The sequence below is a fragment of the Desmodus rotundus genome, chromosome 9 (assembly GCF_022682495.2).
Source record: "Desmodus rotundus isolate HL8 chromosome 9, HLdesRot8A.1, whole genome shotgun sequence".
Classification (NCBI taxonomy): domain Eukaryota; kingdom Metazoa; phylum Chordata; class Mammalia; order Chiroptera; family Phyllostomidae; genus Desmodus; species Desmodus rotundus.
This window is the reverse complement of record NC_071395.1, coordinates 1,852,199-1,876,917: the sequence shown is the minus strand read 5'-3', so window position 1 is coordinate 1,876,917 and position 24,719 is coordinate 1,852,199. Positions and strand designations below refer to the sequence as shown.

The following is a 24,719-nucleotide window of genomic DNA, read 5'->3' as shown; positions in this document are numbered from 1 at the left end:
TCCGTCACCCCCAAATGCTGCAACCCCTCACAATGCTCACCCAGCATCACCGGCTCGCACGCTCCTAACAGCAGAACGGGAAGCAGTGGGTTCACTGGTCTCTGCAATACCTTCCCACTTATTAATCAGCCAGGGCACACTGAATGTCCAGAAGAATCAAGCATTTTATTTAATTACAAGGAAGCACTCGCTTACTCTCTCTCTAAAAGAGTAACACTCGGGCCTTGATAGTTTCCAGACGTTTCCACAACATCACTTGACACTCATTCCTGGAGCTGTGGAGACTCCCCTTGTGTCACTGGGTCACTGGATTTCTTCGTCCCTGCAAGAGAAGGACAGCTTTACAACCCACAAAGCCGAGATTTCAGTAGGTAGTTCCTTACTTCCTATTCATTTGACTACTCATCCCAATTACAAAATGGCAGCAAAACAGGACATTTTGGCCTTCCAGTTCCTTTGCACGAAGATTAGCTCTGAAACACGAATAAAAAAAAAGGAGCGTACCTTATGTTTTCCGTCACCCGTCAGAAAAACTAGTTCACCTTCATTGAAACATTTGAAAAACAGATCTTTGCGCAATAACCCAGCACCCTCCCTTAACAATGAAGAATGTTACTTGTGCAAGTCAGAATCTGATACCAATTAAATGGTGACAGCTTTGCCAATAAACAAGAATATGCTCTTCCATGGCTAGGAAGGGAGACTGCCACAGTCGACAGGTCCCAAAGACACATGGACGTCCACAACAGCGAAGTTATCATCCGGCAAAAGCCAACCCCACTCACCACGTGGCTCGCTCTCGAGGCGTCGGCGGGCCGCAGGGGTCCCGGTCAGCAGCAGTGGAGCGGATTCACAACACCTTAGCGCTCGGCGGACTCGCCCAGAACGCTGGGTGCTCGCGAGACAAAGCGCATGCGCGCGGCCTGGGATTCAGCGTCCAAGGCTGCACGTGGTGGCGGCGCGACCCAAGCCGTCCCGGAGGACGCTCAGGTCCCTCAGCCCGCGGACGGCCGCGGCTGACCTCGCTCCGTCACTACGAGTCCCCCGAGCCCGCTGCATTCCGATTAAGCCAAAAGGTTCCGTCCTAATCACCATCTCAGCACACAAAACACGAACCCAAGCACAGACGAACAAACAACGCTGCCCGGATGTGAAAGGGCGAATGCTTCTGCGCAGGCGCTCTTATACAGCGGATGACGCCATTCCGGGTACGCGCCGCGATGGGCGGGGACTACGCGATTTGCCCCCCCCGCCCCGCCCCGCCTCCCCCAGCTCCGCCCCGGCTCCACCTCCTCCCCCGTGGGCTTCCAGCTTATCTCCACCTCCCCCACGCCCCGCCTCCTTCCACTGGGCAGCTCACCTGGCTTCGATTCGGGCGCACGCGCACACCGCGGAGCCAAAAAGTTCTCGCGAGAGCCGAAAATCCTGAAGCTCGCGGGCGCGGGCTGACTAGAGAGTTTTTTTGCAGTTTGTCTCAGGGTAGTTACGGTAGAAACGGCGTGTCGACGGCTCCCCGCGCGTCCACCTTTTGGTGGGTTGGTTCACCCAGGACGAGCTGGTCTGTGTGTGAGTGTGGAGTGTCTGCCCTGCCGCGCGCGGGTGCGGGTTCGGGTCTGACGAGTCAGGGGGTTGCGCGCGGCCGGGAGCGCAGCCGTCAGGTGCGACCCACCTTTTTTCTTCCTTTTGTAAAAATTGAGGTCGAATGGACGTAGGACGTTGTATTAGTTTCAGGTGTGCGACGCAATGATGGATCCTCCACGGACTGTGAGAGGATCACCGCACCACGTCTGGTTAAACTCAGTCCCACACGTAGCTACAACTTTTTTCTTCCGAAAGCACCTTTGCGGTTTTGCCCCCTTGGCAGCTTCCAGGTAGACGGCACGCGGTATTGCTAACTGCGGTCGCCACGCCGCACAGCACCTGCCGGGCCTTAGCACTTACTTCACAGCGGAAGGTGGCGCCTCCCGCACCCCCACTCGCCACCGCCGGTCCGTCTGCACGTGTGAGCTCGCCCTTCAACTTCTCTGTAAATGTGCAACTGTTGTGAAATAACAGAGCGGTCTGGTAGTGATGGTTCCCATCCACTGTTAGCGTGACATTTTTGGCTAAGATGGCAATACACTTGTGGGGCTTGGAGATCAAGCCTAATGCGTTTATCCACTGTGACGCCAGGTCTCGGAGACGCAGAATACTCAGGAGAGATCAGGGGCAACAGGTAGAGTTTAAAATTGATAGCGAATGAAAAGGTGCCCGGCGAAGCCGTCAGCACTGGTCCAACGAAGGCTGGACAGTACTTTAATTCTGCGTTTGACGCACGAACTGAAATAGTTCATTACGGATATTGTTCTTCAACTGTGCTGCTTCCCCTACTCCTTCCTTTTGTGGTTTTCGTGTAGAAACCGGGGGGTCATCAGAGAAGCAGCATTAACTGCACACCTGTTGTAGGAACGTGGGGATGGGCCCGAGGGAATCGAGTCAGGAAACGCTGGCCGGCCATTTGTCACTTAGCACGCGAGGGTCGCCGTGCACGAGCTGCTGCTGGGAAGGTCGTGATGGGAGCACCGCGCCCGCAGGAGGAGACGAGAGTTCGCCCGTCGCCCAGGAGTGTTCTCAGCTCTGCACACGCTCAGCTGTCGCACGCTTACAAGACCCCAGCAGGCGTTTACAGTGCAGGGTGGCCCGGGCTCCACACTGCAGGGGAGTGGAGGTCTGGTAGTCGGTGAGACCACAGTGTTTGCAGATAGTGCAGAGCCAAAGCCTCGGCGTTAGCCCTGAGGTCTGCCCGCGCGCCGCGTTCAGTTCTGGTGTTGTTCTGCGTTAGCCAGTGCGTGGGCATCCGTTGGCCTGTGGCACCACGGGCTAAGGCCGCAAGCGTTTATTATCGCGTGCCGCTTCCGTGGACGAGGACTCCGAGAGTACTGAACCGTCTCCAGACCTTAGGAGGTTGCAGCTAGAAGGTCGACGGGGCTCTGGGTTTTCTTCCCAGCTGGCCGACGCACGGCTTGGCAACTTACCACCACCTGGCCCTCCACTGGCCGCATGGGTGTCCTCATGGTCTGGCGGCTCGCTGCCCCCAGAGGAGTCACCCAGCAGAGGGGTCCCAGTGTTCTTACGACCACCACGTGTTACAGGGGAGTTAGTAAACCCTGGTCACACTGAAAGGGAAGGACATGGAGCTCCGTCGCTTGAAGAGTGGACATAAACAGTCGTCAACAAGTTAAAACTGCCACGGTCAGTTTGTGGCTCCAAACAGCAAAGGTTTCTCTCTCCTCACGCTCTCGTCCATTCTAGAGACTCGGGCTAATGAGCCCCGTCACCGGGGTTTCTAGGCCACGCTTGTTCTTAAAGATGTCAGTTCTGCAGTGGCACTTGTCATACCGCCTCCTGCTTCATGGACCAAAGCAAGTTCACGGCCACACCCAACTTCAAAACGGTGGGGAAATGGAGCCCTACTATGTGCTTAGAAAGAAGGGAATCAGAAATACCAATGAACAGCTCTGAGGACTTCTACAGTTGCCACATTATAACCACCTTTTCTCCATTGTCACACTACTAATCTAGGACGATAGGACTGAGCTGCTGCCCCACTTTCCTAACTCCCCCTCTCCAATCATCCGAGTGTATTTGTGAAAGATGAAACTTCCTGAAACACCGTTTCCTCCCTGGGAGCCACCTGCTACAAAAACTAGTGACTCGCCCACCGATTATCAGTCACGTTCCTAACCCCGGGAGGGCATCCAGCGTGCTACGCGGAGCCTGCTTGTTCTCGTCTTCGCTCGTGCGCTCTTGTGGCGTAGACTTCCCCTTCTTCCTCCCGTCCACGAGACTCCTCTAGGTTCTTATTTCTACTTCACAGGAATCTTTCTTCTGGAATTTCAGTGTATATTGGTCCCTTCCCTTTCTTGCCATCCTTAATATTTATTCTTGTGTCTTAGGTTTTAAAAAAATTGTCCATCCGTAAATGTTTACTGAGTTCCTACTACATGCCAGGTCCTGTTCCAGATGCTGGGGCAAGAGCAGTAAAGAAAACAGTCCACATTTTCTGTTCACAGAGCTTATATTTTAGTGGCGGAAAGCGGACATTCCTAGGACTGTCGGGGTTTGTCAGACGAGCAGAGCCACTAGGAGACTCTATCTATGACGAGGCCCGCTGCGGGATGAACAGGCATCTGCGAGAATGGCCGGGAATCTGCGCTGATTTCTCCCTGGGCCCACGGGTTCCACCTTGGGGACAGGACACTGGCGGGAGGAGCTGGCCCGATGCTGCAGACCTGGCGGGGGCCACACTCTCACCAGGGGGGCTGGCACAGGAGGGACACCCTGCCTGGCCTGCAGCCTCGCCTTGTACCCTGTCTGACCTAGTGCAGCACAGAGTCTGACCACAGCTCCGCCTCTCTGGGCCCGTCTCACGCAGAAAGCCCCTGTGGCCATTGCTAGCCTGCAGCCGTTCAGGGGAGGGAATGGAATCGTAGCCCTGGCTTGGGACATTGTCAAAATACAGATCGTCCTCAATAAATAAGTTAACATGGTGAAGTCTTTAAGTGCCTTGGAGAAAAGTGAGGAAGGGGAGGAGAAGTCTCTGGGGGTAGGAGTTGTGACTTTAAAAGAGTGGTCAGAGAAGGGCTCACTGAGGAGATGCTGTTCCGGGAAGACTTGGAGAAGGTGAGGGGGCGAGATGTGCGGACACCTGGAGGAAGCATGTTCTCAGCACCGGTGCCTCCTGGGGGCCTCACACCTGCTGTGCTAGACAGCTTTCCACAGGCTCCCAGGGGCCCCCACCTCCCGTCTCCCTTCCCAGGAGTGGCAGAATGATGACATGTCACTTCTGAGATGACATTCTAAAGGACTCTGACTTGAGTCTTGCTACCGTTCATCTTGCCTTTTTGAACTGTTCGCTCTGATGGAGAAAGTTGCCATATTGGAGAGGCCTCTGGCCCACAGCCAGTTAGGACCTGAGGCTGTTTTCAGACCAGCTAGCGCTGAGTCCTGCCAACATCTGGAGAAGTGGGCGTGGAGGTGGAGCCCGAGAGGCCCCAGGCCCTCCTGCCAGGGCAGCCTGAGATACCCTGCCCTGGAGGACCGGCCAAGCCTCGCCTGGATCCGGGTGTGACCTACGGAGACTGTGAGAGACAGTATTGTTTAAGTCAGTGCATTTGGGGGTGATTTGTTATTCAGCCACCAGTAGCTCCTCTACTTGCTTGTTCAAGGAACAGGAATGAGACCCGTTGGGCTGGAGTGAAGCGAGCAAGCAGGAAGTGAGGCTGGGGAGGTACGAGGCCACTTAGGGCCTTGTGTTCGCTGTGCGGGTTTTAGGGTTTTTAGGAGCGAGCTCTGGCCAGCAGAGAGTTCAGTGTGGAGCAGGGACGAGGCCTGGCCTCAGGTGTGCGTGCTGTTGTTCACAGCTGCTGAGAGCAGCCCCAGCGAGGTGGGTCAGGGTGGGAGGGGGAGCCGGGGAAGTCAGCGCAGTCACACAGGTGAGAGAGTCGGGCTGGCTGGGTGGGGCCCGCGGAGGAGAGGCCTGGTTCAAGCCCAGATCTGTTTTGTGTAGAGCAGACAGTGTTGGATGACAGAGTGGCTTTAGGGTATAATAGAGGGACACAGGGTAGGGGAAAGTGGCCACAGGTGGGCTGAGGGGGGACGAGTACAGGGCCAGCAGACTGGGGGCCAGCACACGGGGGTCTGTGCTGTGGGTGGGAGGGGTGCTGTTAGGCAGTGAGTTTGGTGTGAGTGTGGGGTTCGAGGGAGGGGCCGGGCCGGAGAAGCAAATGTGGGAGCTGGCACAGCAGACGGCACTGGGGGTCACACCGTAGTGTGCTTGTACCAGGGGCCCCGTCGAGGCAGAAAATAGGAGCAAAGACTGAGCCCTGGGCACGTTGAGATCCACGAGGAAAGACAGCAGGAAACAGCAGAGGAGGCTGGGTGGGGTCAGGAGGAGGACCAGGGGGGCGCATCTCCTGAGTCAGGAAGGGTGTTTTCACTTGCGAGGGGATAGCCAGCTGCTCAGGTGCCAGTGAGATGGGGGTTGAGAGGTGACCTTGGGTGTGGCAGTGGAGGGCATCTGGGCCCCTGGGAAGAGCGGCTTCAGAGAGAGTGCGAGGAGGAGGATGGGAGACTGTGGACTTGGGTGACTCTCTCGCGAACTCATGCTCCGAAGAGGGCGAGAAGTGGGGTGGCCTCTGGAGAGGGCCGTGGGGTCAAGAGTGGGTCGTTTCTGAGTGTGGGGAATGTGAAGCGCGTTCACATTCTGGTGGGAGAGACCCAGTGGGCATGGAGACACTGGGGACGCAGGAGAGGTTTGGCCACTGCTGGTTGGAGGGGAGGGGACTTGTGTACAAAGATGGAGCCAGCCCGTGATGGTCAATGGTTGGGCCTCTCACCTGTGGAACAGCCGCGGTCGGGGCCAGGTGCTGGCAGGTGAGGACGAGGTCGCGGGGACTTCTCAGTGTTCTGGACTATCAACCCCCCTCTCCCAGCGGATAGAGAGTAGTTCGTCGGCTGAGAGGGAGCAGGGCGAGGGCGTGTGGGCGAGGACACGGTTCTGCTGGTTTGGGTAGGACCTGAGCCAGGTCAGGACGGGTGACAACCTGAGAGGAGGGGGACATTGGCATGTGAGACTAACGAATTGTGGGGCCCCGTGGGTCAGAGGGGTTGGGAGCTGGGGCCCTGCATTAAGTGCCTCCATTGAATATCTGTAACGTGTTTACTGAGAAGTTTAGCAAGAAATGGGCTGAGCCTCCTGCGGGCTAGCAGGCAGACCATGAGCTGCCCCTAGCCCTGTGGCCTTCAGCTGGCTTCCGTGGCACCGCCAGAGTGACAGCACTCGGCATTCATCGAATATTTGTCACCTCAAAAGTGTGAGTTTTTCTATCTTCTCTTCTCAGAGGACTTGTGATCCTCAGTCTTTGGTTTGACCTACTCACCGTCAAGGCTGTTTTTTGGTTTGCGTGCCTCTGTGTGAAAGATTGTTTAATACTTAATGTGGCAATATGTAGCATTAAAATGAACAGTGTTGTCACTGTTTTATAGTATTTATAGACTAATTGGTAAAATATCTTGTGCTTTTATACTAGGCATTAGAATACTTTGAAAATGTAATGATCACTTACTAAAATTCTCGTGTTTATTTTCCCATATAATTTATAAAAAATGTTTTATGATTTACTCTAACACTCAGATCCAAAATTCCTCTGACCCACTACTTATAAAGATTACAAATATCTACATTAGTGAAAGATTAGTTTACGTTTATATAAAATAATGGAAGGAAAATTACAACAGCCCATTTTCATCAGGCCACTAGGTGGCAGTGTTAGCCTATGATTTAGGTCTGTTTAAAACCTACAGGTTCAAAATTAAATACTCGCGTTATTTGCATGAATGTTTTGTAAATGAATATGTGGATTATAATGTGGAAATGTCATAATACATAATGGCTCTACCAGCCTATCTTCTGGGCTCTAGTTTTGTATGATATATTTTAGCCACAGTGGATATGGAAAACCTTAGCTTCATCTAGAAAGGACCAACTTGCCCCAAATGCAGTTTCTAAGGATAAGATCGACAAACCACAGACCTTCTTTACATGAGAACTTGATGTATACGTTTTTAAAATACTAAAGTACTCAAGCAGAGACCTAAGTCATTTCCTGACATTGGAGGTGTTTAAGTTGATACTTTTGAAGGTGGGGTGGATCAAATGCGCTGATTCTGTTGAAGTGGCATTTTCCTGCCCAGTCCTCCCCAGGGCAGGGGCCGTCGCATCCCTCTTGTGCACCGAGTGTCTGTCCCACGGGGAGGCTTTGATGGTAACCGTGAAAAAATTCCGGGAAATCACACACAGTGTTCAGAAGGAAAAATGGACTGCAAGTCAGTGTATTGAAGCAAACACGGACCGTGCTTCTTGACCTTGGGCCCATCCTCCCTCTGTCTTCGCCCAAAGTTTTGAATTGAGGGTTTTTTCCTCTTGTGAGACTGTATTTCAAATTTTATAATGGAAATCATTTCACAGAGAAAATTTTAAGACAAACTTTGGAAGTAACTCCTCTTAGTCAATATTTATAATTGGAATGGATTTTCACGGCCTCGAGTCTCAGTATTAGAGGTTTAAATTCTTCATGAGATAGTAAGGCCTGCGTCGATCAATTTCTGTTTGATCCTCAAAGAACTGACGGGATTTGTATAACTGAAAAATTTAAGCTTGAGCTGAATCTAGAAGTATCTTATTCCTTTATTTTAAAACTACAATGAAAGACTTCGAATGATATATGAGAATACTCCAATCTAATACATGAGATGCTTCAGTAGTTATTTCTTAATTCTACCCGAGTAAATATATAGGAAACCGAGTAGAATTCGAACCAGAGAAATGACTTTTAGAATGCTCTGATTTAAATCCCTTCTATTTGTATGATAATTTATGTAAATGAACAGGATGTCTTAGGCATCAAAAGAAACCCCTGACGTCCAGTCAGTCTGATAAAAGCGATGTGCACGTTTGAAGGCACGTCTTTCTTTAGGGCACTGGACAGTCATGGCCCAGACGGTCTGAGGATGGACCTCATGTGAAATGAGCCGACACCAAGAGTCTGAAAGGGACGGTTATTTGTCATTCTTACCTCGAGGAGGAGGAGGAGGAGGAGGTGATCGTAATGACAATAGCTAATGATTATTGGGTCCTTTCCTGCCTATTAATGAGCACATCTCAGCCTCACCGAAGTTGGGGGAGGGTCACCATTGTTGTCTCCTTTTAACAGATGAGCAAACAGAAGCCCCCAGGAACCAGGGGACCGACCTGGAGTGCGGTCAGACTGGTCAGGGTCCACTCTCAGCTGGGAAGGAAGGAGAGTGACTTTAGGCAGAAGATGAACAAGACTCTGGGCTCCAATCTCACACAGTTGACTTTGCATCTCCTGTGCGGCGGGAAGTTGCCGATCCTTCCCAGACCCGTTTCCGGGTCTGTAAGAGGAAGCCAGCAGTGTCTGCCTTCACGTGGGGTTGGTGGATGATTTCCCAGAATGCTCTGGTCAATAGAAAGCTCTCTGCAAAGGTTAGATTTTTTTTTGTCTTACATTTTAAAACTTTTTCTAATTTTAATTTTTTATTAGGAATTTGTTAAAGTCTGAATTTGTTTCTTGTTATTTAGATGGAAGACACAGATTTGTAAGTCTTTGTGTAATTGGGGAAATATATATATCTTTGTTAATTAAATTTATTTGTAAAAATTTTTTATCACTTAAATGTAGAAAATAGGCAATGTTAAAACTATTATCCTTTGCCTTTTTTCCTTGCCCAGTTATTTAGTGCGAAATCAACCCATTCATTCACCAGGTGTTTACTGAACACCTGTTCTGTGTCAGAGACTAGCATGCACATGAGGAGTCCCATGTTCTGTGTCAGAGACTAGCATGCACAGGAGGAGTCCCATGTTCTGTGTCAGAGACTAGCGTGCACAGGAGGAGTCACATCAGTGCAAGGACACAGGCAAATCCCTCTGCACTCGGAAAGCTTATTTGAGTAGGAAGGAACCACAGATGTGATGCAATCAGTAAGTTATATAGTAGTTATAATATTACAGGAGCTCTGGTTAAAACAGATCAGATCAGGGAATGGACCAGGACTGCAGGGGGTGGGGAAAGGGTGGGTTTTTATGTCGGGTTGTCAGTGTTGGACTTTATAAAAGGTGACATTTGAGCAAAGAGCCAGGTAAACTGCAGGAGCTGGCGATGTGGATGGTGGAGGGACTGTCACCACAGGGCCCCGAGAGCATCAGCAAGGAAGCCGGCCCACCTGCTGCAGAATGAGGGGGAGGAACCGAGATCCTGAGGCCCGTGGACATCAGAGCCTTGAACTCTGACAGAAGGGGAGCGGTGGCAGGATTTGGGACAGGAGCCCTCTGACTAGATGTGCACGAAGGTTACTTCGGGGGTTGACTGACAGTGGGGTACAGGGGACAGGGCGGGAGGCTCAGATCTCTGAGCTAACGATGATGCTACGAGAACGGGGTGGCCCCATGGAGTTGGGGAGAAGTGGCTGGTTTTGGATGGAATGGAGGGTGAAGCCAAAGGGTTTGTTCACACAGTGAATGTGGGGTGTGCTGATGGAGAGGCTCCCCCATATCAAGGGTGGGGCTTAGGGTGGTTTGGGAGGAACCCACATGGGGTGGAACAGGTGGTTAGGGAGGAAGGTGGAAGTCTGCCCTGGGCTGTACCTGCAGACTCCAGCCCCTTCCCTTTGGGCCTGGGCCGTCAGCAGCCTCCCACCACCCCTGCCGTTGGCTCCTTTCCCATGAGTCTCTGGGACATAATGCCTACGTGGTGGGTTTCAGTTCTGTCACCCACGCACCTGGGCAGAAACGTAGCTCTCTTTAGTTTTCAATAACAGTCCCCATTCAAGAAAAGTCTCATCACATCAGGAATTTTTAAGTCTGTGTCAGCAAAACCCAGTCAAATTGAGGACACTTCTCTCCCTTCTTCCCCAGGGTGGTGATGACAATGGACATGAGGTGAGAGGGCAACGTTTGGGCCTCGGCTGTCACCTGTCCTCTGCTGGTGCTGGGCGGACCTCCTCCAGTTCCTCCAGTTCTGTCCCTGGCTAGGGTAAGCGGCCAGCAGTCTGTGCGTCCGCAGGCGGCCTCCTGGTCCTAGGTCCCTTCGGACTGGAAGGCCTGTTCTTAGAGATTTCAGCAAGAAACCACTTCCGTGTGTTCTCCTGGGTCACTCTTTACGGTGTGAGCTTTGACTTTTGGAACTTAACTTACTTCCACCTCCTATGCCAGTGGCTCTCGCACTGTTTGGTTTCAGGATTCTTTACATCTAAAAATCAATGAGAACTCCAGAGGGCTTTTGTGTATAAGGGTTGTATCTTTCAGTATTTACTGTCTTAGAGATTTAAGTTGAGGAATTTAACAATATTAATTGAATTAAAAGTAATAAGAGCAAACCCATAATATTGTAGTTTTAATGAAAAATAAATGTTTCCCAGGACAAAAAAAAATTTAGTGAGAAAAGTGGCATTTTGTTACATTTTTGCAAATCTCATTAATGTTTGACGTAATAGAAGACAGCGAGATTCTGGTATCTTGCTTTGCATTCAGTCTATTTTGATATGTTGCTTTTGTTGAAGTACATACAGAAAATCTGAGCTGACACAAATGTGTGTTTGGGAGAGGAAGGTGTATGTGTATGGCCTTTTCAGGTAAGGATGTTTTCCTTTGATGTTACACCAAAACTCGACAAGTGGTGTTTTCGCAAAGGGCATTTGCGATGTGGAGTCGGAAGCCATCACGGAACATTCCATGCTCCGCTGCGTGGGGCTCTTAGCAAGCCTTGCCCTGAGGGTGGGCCTTTCAACGTCCAGTGACTGTGCTGCGCTGATGACATGGTGCCCGCCAGCACTGGTCCTTCGGGAAAGGCGGTCCCCGAGTCACGCAGGTGTTCCATGCCTTGACAGACCTCACTAGTAGAATGTCTGGCGTTCCTGTTTGTTGACGTCGCCGCCAGTCTCGTCAGCAAGGGCGTTAGGCGTCCTGGCAGCGGAACAAGTTCGACAGAATTCGCATTTTCACTTGACATCTCAGATTTCGTCCCTGGCACTAGGTAGTGTCAACTGTTTGTCTCGCAGTGACAGGCTCACTTTGTTCATTTTCCAAAAAATGTCTGGCACTCATTCCAATCTGCATACCCACAGCTCTCTGACAGGCATTCTTTCGGTCAACATCAAGTACAAATGACATTCCATGAATACAATAGCTAGGCATTTTTAGTTTAAATAAATTGAGTAAGATTTTAAAAATATATAAAGTAGCGTGTTCAATTTGCAACTGAAACAATTGCTTAAGTGCTTCGTCCAGAGGCGCTGTCTGCATCAGTGGGCAGCGAAGTGTCCCAGGCACCCTTCACAGTTAGTCACAGAGAGAGTGAACAGGACAGTTACTCAAGGGATTTGGATTCATTAATAGCCGTCGGCCGGGGGAAGGGGGCTCTCTCACAGGGGCATGCGACGTGAGGGTCGGTGACCACCAGCACATGGGGTGTCCTGGCTGCGCCGCGTGCTGGAGCGCCCGCACTAGTGCTGCTGCGAGACCAGTGCACGTGTCGGCAGAGCGACACGGGTGGGAGGTAGTTCTGGCGGGCAGACCCCAGAGGGGCCGTTGTCTGCCCGTGGTCCGCAGATGGTGCTGTCAGGGCTGGTGCACTGCGGGGCACGTGCGGGCTGGTGTGGGGGCTCGCGGTGGCTTCTCTCCTGGGAGAGCCACCTGCTGCCTAGATCTCCTGCCTCTCGGATCTCCGCCCCCTGCCTCCCACCCTATTGGACACTGCTGGTCACGAGCATTTCAACGTTAACGTAGACGGCAGGTGGTTGTGGGCGGTGCTGTCATTGTAAGAGCAGTACCTGCATCTGGAAATGAAAAGTATTTCTCTCTGGTCCTGCGTTCCCGTCCCATCTCTCACAGGTGCGAGCCTCCCGCCATTTCTGTCCAGGTTGTGCTGGCTCCCTCCGCCCGGGTGCCAGGGGGCCGGCTCAAAGTGGTGTCTGCTGGCCCCACATGAGGGATGAGACGTGCACACACATGGCTCGCGTGCACGCCTGCTCCTCCTCTTCCTAACGTTTACGCACACATGTATAGTTCTATTTTTGTGTCTGCCTCTGTCTGTCCTGTCTGTGGCTCTGCACAATGTACTTAAACATAGATTTCTGCTGAATTCGTCCTGGGCCGAGAGCAGGTCGGAGTGCTCCCAAAGAGGAGTGAGTGGGGAGGCGGGAGGCTCCTCAGCCTAGTGCCTGCTGCCAAGGGTACCACCACGTGGGTGGCCCCTGCCCTGGGCAGATGTGTGGGGCTGGGGGCGGGAATGTGGCAATAACCAATAAGGAGAAAGGCAGTTGTCCATGGTCACATGTGGCGTGTTCTGTTGACAGACGGGGGAATTGAGGCCCCAGAAGGAAAAGTGACTGACCCAGTGTTGTTCGGTGAAGGGTGGATATTGGACCACGGTCCTATCTGTCCTCTTTGCTGTTCCAAGTGTACTGAGGACATCCCTGCAATAAACTCAGGTGGACACGGCACGTTTTATCATGCTCATCATGGGTGGGAGTGAGGACTTGTTAATGTTAGATTTTCATAGCTTTTTATTGTTTTTAAAGTGACAATCTTTAACTTCTCATAAGTTCGTCAATTTATTCATTGAAAAGTGAAATAAACTTTATTTTTGATAGTATTTGCTTTCTGTGCCTTTAAAAGTTTTTTTTTTTTTTTTAATTTTGCTTTGAAGGACTTAAGTTCTGAAAAGATACTAAAACCCTGAGAGTGTAGAGCGTTTTGAGCTTGCATTTCTGTTTTAAGGGGTTGAAACTAAAAATTCAGATTCAGAATATTACCGCAGAGAGAAAAGAAAGCCGGTTTTCTCTGGTCCAACTGTATAAATTATGCATCGTATTTAAGAGCACGAGCTGGTCTCCATTTCAGTGATGGACATGAAGTAGAGCGTCTTGGCCTCAGAAATGCAGACAGAAGGCATTTCCCGCGCCCAGCCTGTTCCCTCAGAGCCAAGAAGCAGCCTGCCAGAGACGGCTTTATGTGAGGCTTGTCACCGGTCTGTGTGCCTTGGAAATGTCTCCCGTTCCGTCGGTTCACCTCCGTTTCTGTGTGACACAACGTGGGTGCATACTTTCTTCCTAAGCGTGCCTTAGAGACTCGATGCTGTGAGTCCTTACGCTGTGAAATGTGCTTTTACTTCCTTGAAAGGGACAGCCACGCTGTAGAGTGACCTAAATCTGGCGAGTGACTGTCTTTCCTAAATGCTTCCCAATGCCATCCACGATCCTCTTCCTCCACAGCAGCAGTTGTCCCCTAGAGCGCCACCCAACTATGGGGACGGGCACTGACCTCTTCTCCCTCAGAAGGTCAGATACGAAATGACCGCAGCCAGCACGACATTAGCCATCCAGTGTGAGTGAATCCAAGTTTTGTCTATTTTTTTTATCAGATTGGAAAACAATATTTTTTGGTGTGCTGCAGAATTTCAGTAATTAGTTTCCATGTGCCCTGAGATGAAGGAGGCTGAGATCTGGTGCTCGAAGGGAAGCTCTGAAGATGGTGGAAATACAGCCGGCTCCAGCCTCTGATTTATTGATCTTTGTGACTTTAGGGATAAACTAAGAAATGAAGAAACCTCAAAGGTGAAGATTGCTACAGATTTGATACATGCAGGTGCAAGGGGATACTAAAACATGTCACACACTGATAACCCAGTGAATACATCCTTTGTGACGTTTGTTAAGAGCACTGACTATGCGGAAAACTCCTGTCCACGGGGAATTGAGGACAGTAAATGGCAAGAGCCAGGAGCCACACTGGGTGCGGGGAGTGGCGCCAAAGTCTGCTAAGTCCCCCGGGCCCAGGGAGAGGCTCACTCCACGTGGAGCCTGGATTTTCGCTGTGTCTTCAGTTTGATCCTCGGAGCTGTAAGTCATGGCCTGACCGAGTGAAATTCAGTCTGTCTTGGGTAAAGTGACTGAAGACAAAGTTAGCATCTCAGGCCAACACAAGTAATGTCTTCAGGACAACCCTGCACAGGTGTGCGTTGCCCTCCTCAGGACTGGGGCTGTTTGGGGGCGGGGGTGTGCACGGGGCCAGGGATGCGTGCATGTGGGCGTGGAAGAAGGAGGCAGCAATGTTGTATGCAGAGACCAAGCAGACTCAGCTTTGACGGGATAGAGCTCAGCTGTGGAGCGTAATTTGAAAGGAGAGAAAGCCCTTCAAACAAATACATTTGCTCAATCTGCGCCTCCTCACCAGTGAGCCTTTGGCTGTCCTGTGTCCCTGGGAGGTGTAGGGTTGTGTCACTGCAAGCCAGTAGCACTGGTGAGGCTGGTGTAGGAAACAGTCGCCCGTTGGCTGGAACACAAGGTGGTACATTTACGTAGAAAATTGAGGTGAGACGTTCTCCAATTGGAGACCTCTGGTGGGGGTGGCCTGTCGGGAGTCTCTGGAGCACCCTGGCCGGGTGGGCTGTGAGCTGAGTGCAGCCAGCATTCGGGAGAGGGAGGGCCTGCAACAGAGAAGAGGGGTACGCCAGACGGGTAGATGTGGGGGGGACTCCCACCCCCTTTTCTGCAGACATCTTTGCTGATTTCCAATGAGAGACGCTCACACCTGAGCTCCAGAGACAGGAGCTGCTTTGTGGGAGCGGAGAGGAGTCTCGGAGCAGGAGGTTCTGCCATCTTTCCCGTCTGGACAGTAGCCCCTGGGGGCCCCTCACTCTCTCATTCTCGGGGCCTGTGAGGGACATGCGGAGCTGCTTTACATTTATTAGAACTAAAAATAATTTGACTGGGAGGATCCCTGAAAGGCTATATCATTAACAATAAACTTACATCCTACCTGGAAGTTTCCACACATCTGCCCGTTTTGAGTCACACCTGGTGATGGCGTCAGGGCTCTCCAATCGGCTCCCACTTGGCCCTGGGGGACACACTCTGACACCCACCTGCTAGGGAGTCACCAGGCCCACGCGCTGCGTTTTCTCATTGCAGTTTGTTGTCTACATAGCAGGTGCCATGCTACTGTGAGAATTGTATCCAGGGCCACTTTTATTTTAAAACTCTCGGGGAAAGAAAGTGTTTCCAGTAACTTCCATTCAATGTGAACGAGAATATTAGAGCTACAAACACTGAAATAACTGTTCCATTTCTTCCTGAGGAGGTTTCCTATTTTAAGCAATGTCAAGGAATTCTATACAAAGTCAGCCTTCAGCCACATTCTCCCGCACTCATTTCACAGGGGCTCTTGTTACTGTCCGAGTCCTGGCCGCCCTCGGGGGCCTGTGGTGGACGTGAGGCCGCTCCTTGCAGTGCCCTCCCTGCACTGCGAACCCGTGCTGTTTGGTTGGACCTGTTCCTTTGTCTGCTTTCACGACAGAGGGAACAAGACACTCTCACCCTTTACCTTCAAGGGTACGCTGTTCAGTGCACCCATTTACCTGGACAGGAATCATGCCAGTAGTGATTTTTTTCATAAGTTTAAATGCACATCTCTCCCTGAAAACATCATTGTGTCAATTTTCTATTCTTTTCTCCCCCTGCATCAGTAGAAATGTGGTCAGAACGCAAGCACGGTGCTGGCAGTAACTGCGGGCCCATCCTCACCATGTCTGCCCTTCCAGGCTGCTTTTCCTAAAGGGACGGTGTCCACCCACGTTCCCTCCAGGCCGGCACGTGCTGCTTGGGGAGACAGGCAGCAGCAGTCGAGAAGACTGAGTTTACCGTAGCGGCCAGACGACTTGGATTTTGCTCTTATGGTCAGGGGTCTTGAGACGGATGCTTTCGCCTATTCGTTCTACAAGCTAATAGCTTATTTGTTAAAAAATTTGTGTGTTGTTTGGGCACGTAAAGCTTTGAGAAACATATAGTTAATAATTATAATGTAATTTAAAAAATTTATAGTACATGGAAGGATCTCAAAACTTGCTTTGTAATTAATGAATAATTGATACAGATTCATGGGTAATAACAATAAAAATATTTGGGTGATTGATTTTCCTTGTGTATCTTTTTTTCCTGATCATACTTTTGATAGTGTTTTGCAAAGGTTTGTGTAAACCATGGCAGGGGTTTTTTTACTGCTTACATATTTTATGTGTAGTGTGCATTTAAAAGTTAAGTAAATATAAACACAAGGAAGTACATATGACATTCTTTTCTTTTTTAAATAGTTTCTTATTCACACAGCCATTTAAAATTTAAGTGTAAATATACTTTAGGAACTGTGCCTGCTTTGTCTTTGCACTTCCTCCATTTAATTTAGAAGATGGCCCATGAGTTTAACTATGTTCCATTGTCTTCCACGAGTGTGACGATGAACTGTTCTAAAAAATGGGGCACCGCCCTGCTATTTTTGTCGGCCTTGTATTAGAAGTATCATTGCAAACATCAGATTAACAATCATGTATTAATTTGTTTTTGTTACAAACTTCTACATTATACAGTTTTATTTAGAACTATATGAAAAATGTAGTTTTTCTATATTGCAAATGTAAATAACCTAACACAGGATCTGGAGAAACCGTCCTTAGTTTTCCTTTGACAGGCTTTGTTCTGAGGAGCATTTAAGAAAAAGTCCTTCCCGTTTAAGTGCCAGTCTGTTTCTGTAGGCAGCTCGTGCCTCAGACTCCGCACTGGGGTTTCTGCGGGTGCAGGGAGTGTGCTGGGGACGGCTCAGAGGAAGGGACAGCGTTGTGGGGGGGGGGCCTGCCTTCGGGGCCGACAGTCCCTCCCCTCAGAGGACCCAGTTGCACAGTTCTCACTGCTGTCCACTGGCCTGGAACCCTCGGTGTGTTTCTGTTTGCTGTCCGATGGCTTTATGGCAGAGTCCCCACCGTGTTATGGTGGGGGAGTCAGTCGGTCATTTTTACGTAAATGCACTAGGCTCTGTGTTTGAAAATCACATTTTTCTATAGCAGTTGTCTTTCTCTGATGCAGATGAAGCGCAGACATGTTTTTTCCACTCTGATCTTGCACAGATTGTAAATTACCATCTTCCCAAATTCTTCAGTGGATTTATATTTTGGCAAGTGTTCTTCATGGGTATTAGGCCTTTGTCACTTTACACTATGTCGTGATGTTTGTTTGGCTTGTTTTGTAGGACGCTTTCTAGAATCAGAGAATAAGGAAACATTGTACAGGCCAACAGCGGTCTAAAACTGCAGAGACACACCGTCTTGGTGGATCTACAGAAGGGTCAGTGTTTCTGGGAAGTGGAGCAGCTCTGCGTTTGAGGTTGATATTCACATTGGTACAGGGCAGCCCCAGGGCCCCGGCTCAGGTGTGGTGTGGACAGAGGCCATAGGCCCCAAGGCTTGTGGTGGGCGCTTTTCCTTTTCCTGACCACCCACATGCCAGCACACAGAGAGACTTTTTGTTTTCTCCTCTGAACGCGTATGTTTGTAAACAGCCTTTTGGGATCTTCTGGAAGCTTTGGGAAGGTGCTTGGATGTCAGAAGCGTCCCCGGCGCTACGTCACCTTCTGCAGCTCCTGTCGCAGCCAGGCTGGCAGCGGCTGCCCGAGCCTGTGCAGCAGCCTGGAGAGCCCCAGGTTGTGGGCCCGGTAGTAGCTGGACAGGAAGGCTCTGCTCTGGGGGGGAGGGAAAGTACATTGTGTTTGACAGTTTAGTACAGCACGCTTCACCTGCCCTGACGGGTCACATCTGCCTGTGCCTGGTGCCTGGGTCACACACGGGGACCTTTTTTAGCACAAGATTAACACAGGGACTCGTTCTTCAAAATACGTACCCTGGTCTACATACCGTTTCACTAGGGGAAGAGCTGACATTGTAAACGTGCGATTTACTTGGTTGTGTAGAATTAAATGTTAAAATAACTAGCTTGAGTTGCTGGAAATCAGATGTAACAGTGTTGTGCTCTGTGAACATCATCCCAGCTTGGAGAAAGAGCTGGCCTGGCCAGGCTGTACTGTGAAGAGCTCCTCTGTCACCACTGGCTGGCATTTATGGTTTGAACACTTCGGAGATCTTCTAAGGCACTTACAAAGCCCTGGCTGCTGGAACCGTGCTGTGGCAAGCCTTACAGGTGCGGCAGGGGAGCAGGGGGCTCCGCACCCTGGCATGCTGGTGCCACTGGAGCCGCGGCGGGAAAGGAACGCTTCAGCAGCCACCCGGACTTCACAGCCGGAACTGTCCGAACCCAGGCGGTCTGTGCTGGGGGGTGGTGTTGGGCGGGACTTGTGGTGAGTGCGGGTGGCCGACCCTGGTGAGGGGCGTTTCTGCACCTGTGTCTGTACCCCCTGCTTTGCAGGACACTGAGAGCTTTAAAAGCACGCACTTAACCCCTTGTGCTCTTTGTCTAAATGGATTGTGTGGCACTCCGTTTCAAATGCCACAGAAAAGTCTCATCCTGCATGGATAATTTCGTGTCACGTGCTGGGTTTTGCAGGAATCACGATCTTTGGCACGAGGCTGGGCATTTGTGCCCCATTCTGAGCAGCCTGTGATGAGGGAGAACCCAGACCTTTGTGTGGCTTGCGCCCGTCTGTCTCAGCTGCCTGTTTCTGGTCTGTCTCGGTCCAGAAGGTCCCCACTGGCACGCTCAGGCCAGGCCAGGGTGGACCCGTGTCAGGTCTCCCATCTGGGAGCCCCATCATTCTGTGCCCTCTGCTCAGCTGGACCTGGAGCCCGGGCAGGAGCCTGGTCTTTGGGGGCAGTGAGTATCCGAAGGTCCCCTGTGTTCTCTCTGAACAGCTCACTTTGCATTACTCCCTGTGGTGACCTGCTTGGAACACCGCTCGTGCCCACTGGCTGCTAACATTGCCACGTGGGGACCGGTGGTCCCACATCCTAACCCACTGTGGCACTGAACCTCCCTGGCCCTTTCTCCCCCTCCCCTCTGGCATTGGGGTTGGCCCTCCTGAGAGTGAGGGCTGGCTCAGCCACCTCACTTTACTGGGCACGTGGGCATTGTTTTCCAGCCCGGTGAGGGACTCAGTGGCGTGTGGACAGTTCAGAGCTGAGCAAACCGGCACTGTCACATGCAGGACACACACACACCCCACAGAGTGACTCGGTGACGAAACAGTGGAAACCTCTGGTCTATCTCCAGTTTCGGGTCGGTGCGTCCCCTGCCGTGGCGTCAGTGAATGTGCTCAGTGCTACCGTTTCTGTGACCGTAGCTTTCTTTTGGGGATGAGATGCCGCCCCCTTTGTTCTGATTCAAAATGGGAGTCCCATTGTCTCTCTATTCCTGCCCGACAGGCGATACATTGGAAAAGTCAAAACGAGCCACCTGGCTGCTTTGGAATCCAAGTGTCGCTTTTAATTTTCAGAAAGGCTGGATTTTGATTTCTTCTCAGAAACTAGGCATGCTGTTGTTTAGAATTGGGCTAATCTGGTTTGCATTTTAAGCTCTCTACTTACATCGGGGTCCATGGGAGGGTATTTTCTCTCTCTGCTCTTTCCAAGGCATTTTGTTTTACCTTCTTGCAGCAACTGACACCAGAAACCTTTGTGAGAATCAAACCTAAAAAAGCAAAAGAGACCAAAAAGTATTTTTCAAGTCATTTGTAAGATCAATGACCCCAAACATGAATATTTTTATTTGGGTATTAATCGGTAACCAGGGAAACTGGCATATTTTTTGACTACCTCTCTTTGCACAAAGTCTTTTGGCAGAATTCTTAGTCCATCTGTCAGATTTGTGAGTTGGCCAGATTCCTAATAGAAACGTCAGCAGAAGGTCCCCTATTAATAGAAATTAATAAGCCTGCCTCCTTCATCTGAAGGGAGAAGTTGTCTGCATTTCAAGCCTTCCCAGGGTTTAAAAAACAAGTCAGGCCCCACCCGCCTGTCTGGACGGACATGGGGCCTGCACCGCAACCTGCAGAGTCACAGAGCAGGGGTCTCTCTGTGACACGGGTGACTCGTCAGGGCCCCCAGCTGTCGCCTGTCTCCGGTGTCCCAGAGCCACGGCCTGGTTTGGCCTGAGCTCTGCATTCAAGTCACAGCCCATGCGCAATTGGATTTTCATGCCGTAATTGTGTGAACAGAGCAGTGCCAGCACATTGAATTTATGTTTCATTCACTGACATCTCTCTCATGACTCTATCGTTGAGCTTTCGTCACATGACCCCTTCCTGGCCTGAGTGCCCGTTTTACGGCACTGAGCACGGTGTGCGCTCTGCGCCCGCCCGCCCAGTGATAGCTGAGTAAAAGGTGAGGAAGGGAACATCGCATTTTATTCTTGACAGCTTTTTTGAGGTGTCATATACATGTCCTAACCCTCACCCACTCTAAGTGTGCGGCTCAGTGATTTATGGGGGATGCTCACAGCTGTGCGACTGCCACCGCCATCCAGGTGCAGAGCATCCTGTCCCCCATCCCCAGAGACCACGGTAGCCAGTCCTGGTCGTCAGCCCGGCCCCGGTCTGCTTGCTTCACTCAGTCTGGCTTTTCTGGACATTTCCTTTTTCCTTGCTGCTAAGGATATGCTGACTTGTTAGTCCACCTGCCAGCTGGTGGACGCGTGGACTGGTTCCAGTCGGGGGCTGTTAGGAAGGTCGCCGCTGTGCACACGTCTTGGGGGGCCGTTCATTTCTTCTCATCTGTTCAAGATGGGCTCCTAGGACTGCACTGGCAGGTTTGTGGAAGTCTGTTGAATTTAAAAAAAACTGCAAAACTGCTTTTCCAGAGTGGCCACACATCTCACATTACCATTAGCAGTATGTGAGGGCTGCGGTTTCTCCACATCTGTACCGACGGCTGAGGCTGTCTTGGATCAGAGCCATCTTGTGTTTCACTGCAGCTCCGTCTGCACACCATGGTGGCAGCACACTTATGGTTCAAGGTGACAGTCCTGTGTCTGGAGGTGGACTATTTCGACAACCAAGTTGGGGACAGCTTAAAAAGCTCATTTTAAGGTTTCAGTTTTTAAAGGAAGTACTTCCTGTCGACGTGCCACTCATTAGTGAAAATGCACAGGACTGTGTGTCTGGTTCTCACATCTGGTACGACGTGAAGAGCTGAACAGCTGGCAGTGGCGGCTGCCTCCTGCACATGTGTGCTCGGCTGTCCACGCCCCGGTTTCTCTGCCAATCACTGGAGCTAATGGGACCCATCACACAGTGTCGTGACGAAGCAACATGTGGAAATACTACACACAGTGTAGTCTGACTTTGAAATGTAGCAACTACTTTTGAAAACAAATCCATCGCAAGAAACGGGAGCAGACGATTGTCTTCTTTTTCTCCACGGAGCACTCTGGGCTCACTCTCCCAGGTCACCTAGAGATTCAGCAGATTCTTCCTACCGCGGAGGCCACTCTGGCCGCTCAGAGAAGTGTTTGCACAGCACGGTTCTACTCAGGTTCCTCTCGGTAGGCACGGGGGAGGACGCCGGGGCGAAGGGACTTGGTTGCCAGAGGAAGTGATGATAATAGATGGAGTAGAAGTCCTTCTGGACTTCGAAGCAACTTCAGCTCTTTATCTCTCAGCTAAGCCCTGTCCACACAACAGAACACACACAATCTTTATTCAACCCCTGACCATCAATTCCTTATCGCCCATTTATTGGCGGCTTCACAGTAGATTCGCACTAAAAATCCAAACAATTCTGTCTGGCTCCATTCGTGCTAACGAACAGGTTTTTGACAGAGAAGTAAAGGCCTCAGGGTCAAGGTTTGATTCAATAGCATCCTACGTGGGAACACTCCTGTCTGGCCCTTGACGGCTAGGGGCAGTAACTGTGAGCGGATGTGTTCACAGGAAAATGGGAAGCTCATGTTTTTCATGTTAGCTGATGGGACTCTGAATGAAAGTTCTCATTTATGTTGTTTAATGCTTATCCTGCTTATTTCAAATCACACCCACACTTACTAAGAAATCATGTTTTCTTACATGTTCCGCATGTCACTTGAAGTCCATGGTGGCAGAGGTGAGTCATTTTAAGACCTCACACACTCTCCAACACTGTGTGAGACTTGGGAGTCTCGGCTACTTTTCAGTGACTGGGGAAAGGGATAAGTAATATTCTTCCCAGGAGAATCTTACCGCCACTGTTTGAAAATAGCTTTGAAACTGGAATTTTTTATGTTGAAGACGATCGGTTTGCGCTCTCTTACCCGGGAGCCGCCTTCCGTGCCCAGCGCGTGTGGTACGACCTCTGCATAGTCTCATTCCCAGGCTCTGCTGTGAGCCAAGGGCTGGGTTCGAGGGGCCGGCTGAGAAGTCGTATGTGATCGCAGCTCACTGCGTTCTTAGAGGGCATTCTTTGAGGGCGTTGCATCGTTTTTTCTAAGCACCAGAGAGACAGGCTTCACTCTCGCCAGCAGGGAGAACAGGAAGCAATGAACGGCATTCCCGAGAACGTGCCTGTTGTCCGCCAGCCACCCAGCGTGTGCGAAGCCCCACACGAACTGCTGCTCAGTACCGGGGCCCTAACCAGAGTAACCAAAGGCACAGGGCACTGGGAGGGCGCGTTTACACCGACAGGAAGTCCGAATATCCCACAGCAGGCACACTGCTGCTGTTTACCAGGCGTGTCAGGCCAGCTGACGACTTACAACAGCGAGAAACAAACCTCAGTAGCTATCCATCCCCAAGGGTGGCAGAGGTGCAGACCACCCCTGTTTAATGTTGCTGCTCCACTCACTGAGCCCCAGCCAGGCTGGAGAACTGCGTAGCAGGTCATTGTAGCCAGGTGCGCCTAGGTGCCCAGTGGGCCGCAGCTGTCTGCCCGCAGCACACTGCTTTGCTCTTACCTCTCTACTGTCCATGCCCCGTCGCAGGCTGCTGAGCTTGCCGGGGGAGGGGTGCACAGGGCCAAGTACCCACATGCAGGGCAAGGGCCGATATGGGGAAAGGGCCCCTGTCTTTCCAGAATGCCCACTTCCCAGAAACGGTGCAGCTCAGTGCTCTGCTCCATATGTGATAAATGACACTCAAGATGAGCCAATGTGAGATAGAAAACTGTTTAGAAAATAAAAGCTTCCTTTAGCAGCAGACACTCAGAAAGATACAAAGCAGAAAGTGGACTTGAATTTCTAGCTGCAAACTGAAATCCTGCAGCTTTCTTTAGGTCACGCTGGGAGTTAAGCACCCAGGGCTGGCGTCTGCGTTAGCCCTGGAGCTAAGCTGCTGCAAGTGCAAAGGGGACTTGTGGCACAGAAATCACGGGCCCAGCACGCGAATAGCACCAACGGGGAGAGGGACGACTCTGCAAAGGAGGCCAGAAACCCAGGTTCCATCCCTCCCTTGCCTTTGAACCCAGAAGTTCTCCGCATGTGTCTGCGTGTGATTCGTGCAAGATGTTTTTCTGCCAGCGCTGAGCTGTGAAGACTCCTGAAAGGTAAAGAACCCTGCCTCTCATTTACCCTCTCATACAGGATACAGAGCACTGGAAAGAGAGTGGCATTCCAGTGAGAGGCAGGTCATGGCCCATCCGCCAGTGTCTTCAGCCGCTCCAGACATGTGACGTGGGGACAAGCACGACCCTCGTCTGTTGGGCAGCTGGCCCTTGTGCATGGGCCCAGTGAGACATGTAGGGAGGTGCCCAGGCCGGGCTCCCACGGTTAGGGTGCACATTAAGCACACCTCCCTGCCTGGCATTCGCACAGCCCTGAGAGGATGGGCGTCCTTGAGTCCCAGTGCCACGCTTGCCTCACCTGGTCCCTGCCCAGCTGGGGTCTTTACCTGAGAATCTCAGAGGGAACCAGCAAGAAAAAACTGGCCCAGAGCTGTGACTGCTGAGGCCCCTGCAGGAGAGGTGGCGAGTCAGACCCACAGTGGGAGAGGCCAGAGGGGCAGACATGGGGTCCCCTCACGGTGGCACCCCTCTGCCCACGCAGTGCGGGTGGGCCACTCTTGCTGTCAGAGGCCGTGTTTGATGCCCATTCACAGCCACTGGCAAGCCCCTCCAGAAGGGGACTTCAGAAGCCCCAGCACTGCCCGTTAAACAGGCTCAGCATGGCCAGCGGAGAGGAAGCCTCTTCTAAGGCGAGTTGCTGGCTTTGAGGTTTACAACTGTTTTGTTCCCTGGTCCCTTCCAGAGGAAAGCTTATGTAGTTAGAAATCAAAAGAGGACCCAGGACACGTGTTTGCCGCATGGTGGACAGGCTCCCCCTGCCTGGCTGATGTCAGCCTGGACAAGAGTCAGTGTGCAGGGAGCAGCGGGCACAGACTTCGGCCGCCAAACTGGAGTTTCCTCAAAACCAGTTTTCTG

At 51.3% G+C, this 24,719-nt stretch overlaps 2 protein-coding genes, 1 long non-coding RNA gene and 1 other non-coding gene across 4 annotated transcripts in view; 1 reads left to right on the top strand and 3 right to left on the bottom strand.

Annotated features, from left to right (window-relative positions):
* PRSS12 (serine protease 12) overlaps nucleotides 1–13,970 on the top strand; it is a 58,044-nt gene extending 44,074 nt beyond the window's left edge. The window contains exon 13 of the mRNA XM_053911905.2: nucleotides 10,478–13,970. Coding sequence (XP_053767880.1) covers nucleotides 10,478–10,485 — 8 coding nt within the window. The 3' untranslated portion in view covers nucleotides 10,486–13,970. The remainder of the gene's footprint in view (nucleotides 1–10,477) is intronic.
* On the bottom strand, nucleotides 147–1,185 carry LOC112312537 (uncharacterized). The gene is made up of 2 exons (XR_002975591.3): nucleotides 786–1,185; nucleotides 147–322 (listed from the first exon to the last, which is right to left on the bottom strand). It is a non-coding gene; the product is annotated as an uncharacterized lncRNA (long non-coding RNA).
* LOC112312736 (small nucleolar RNA SNORA24) lies at nucleotides 608–738 on the bottom strand. Its single transcript, XR_002975625.2, has one exon. It is a non-coding gene; the product is annotated as a small nucleolar RNA SNORA24 (small nucleolar RNA).
* A 3,656-nt stretch (nucleotides 13,971–17,626) lies between the features above and the next one.
* LOC112312234 (bifunctional heparan sulfate N-deacetylase/N-sulfotransferase 3-like) overlaps nucleotides 17,627–24,719 on the bottom strand; it is a 55,769-nt gene continuing 48,676 nt past the window's right edge. Inside the window, 2 exon segments of the mRNA XM_053911906.1 lie at nucleotides 17,627–18,127; nucleotides 19,923–20,025. Coding sequence (XP_053767881.1) covers nucleotides 18,008–18,127; nucleotides 19,923–20,025 — 223 coding nt within the window. The 3' untranslated portion in view covers nucleotides 17,627–18,007.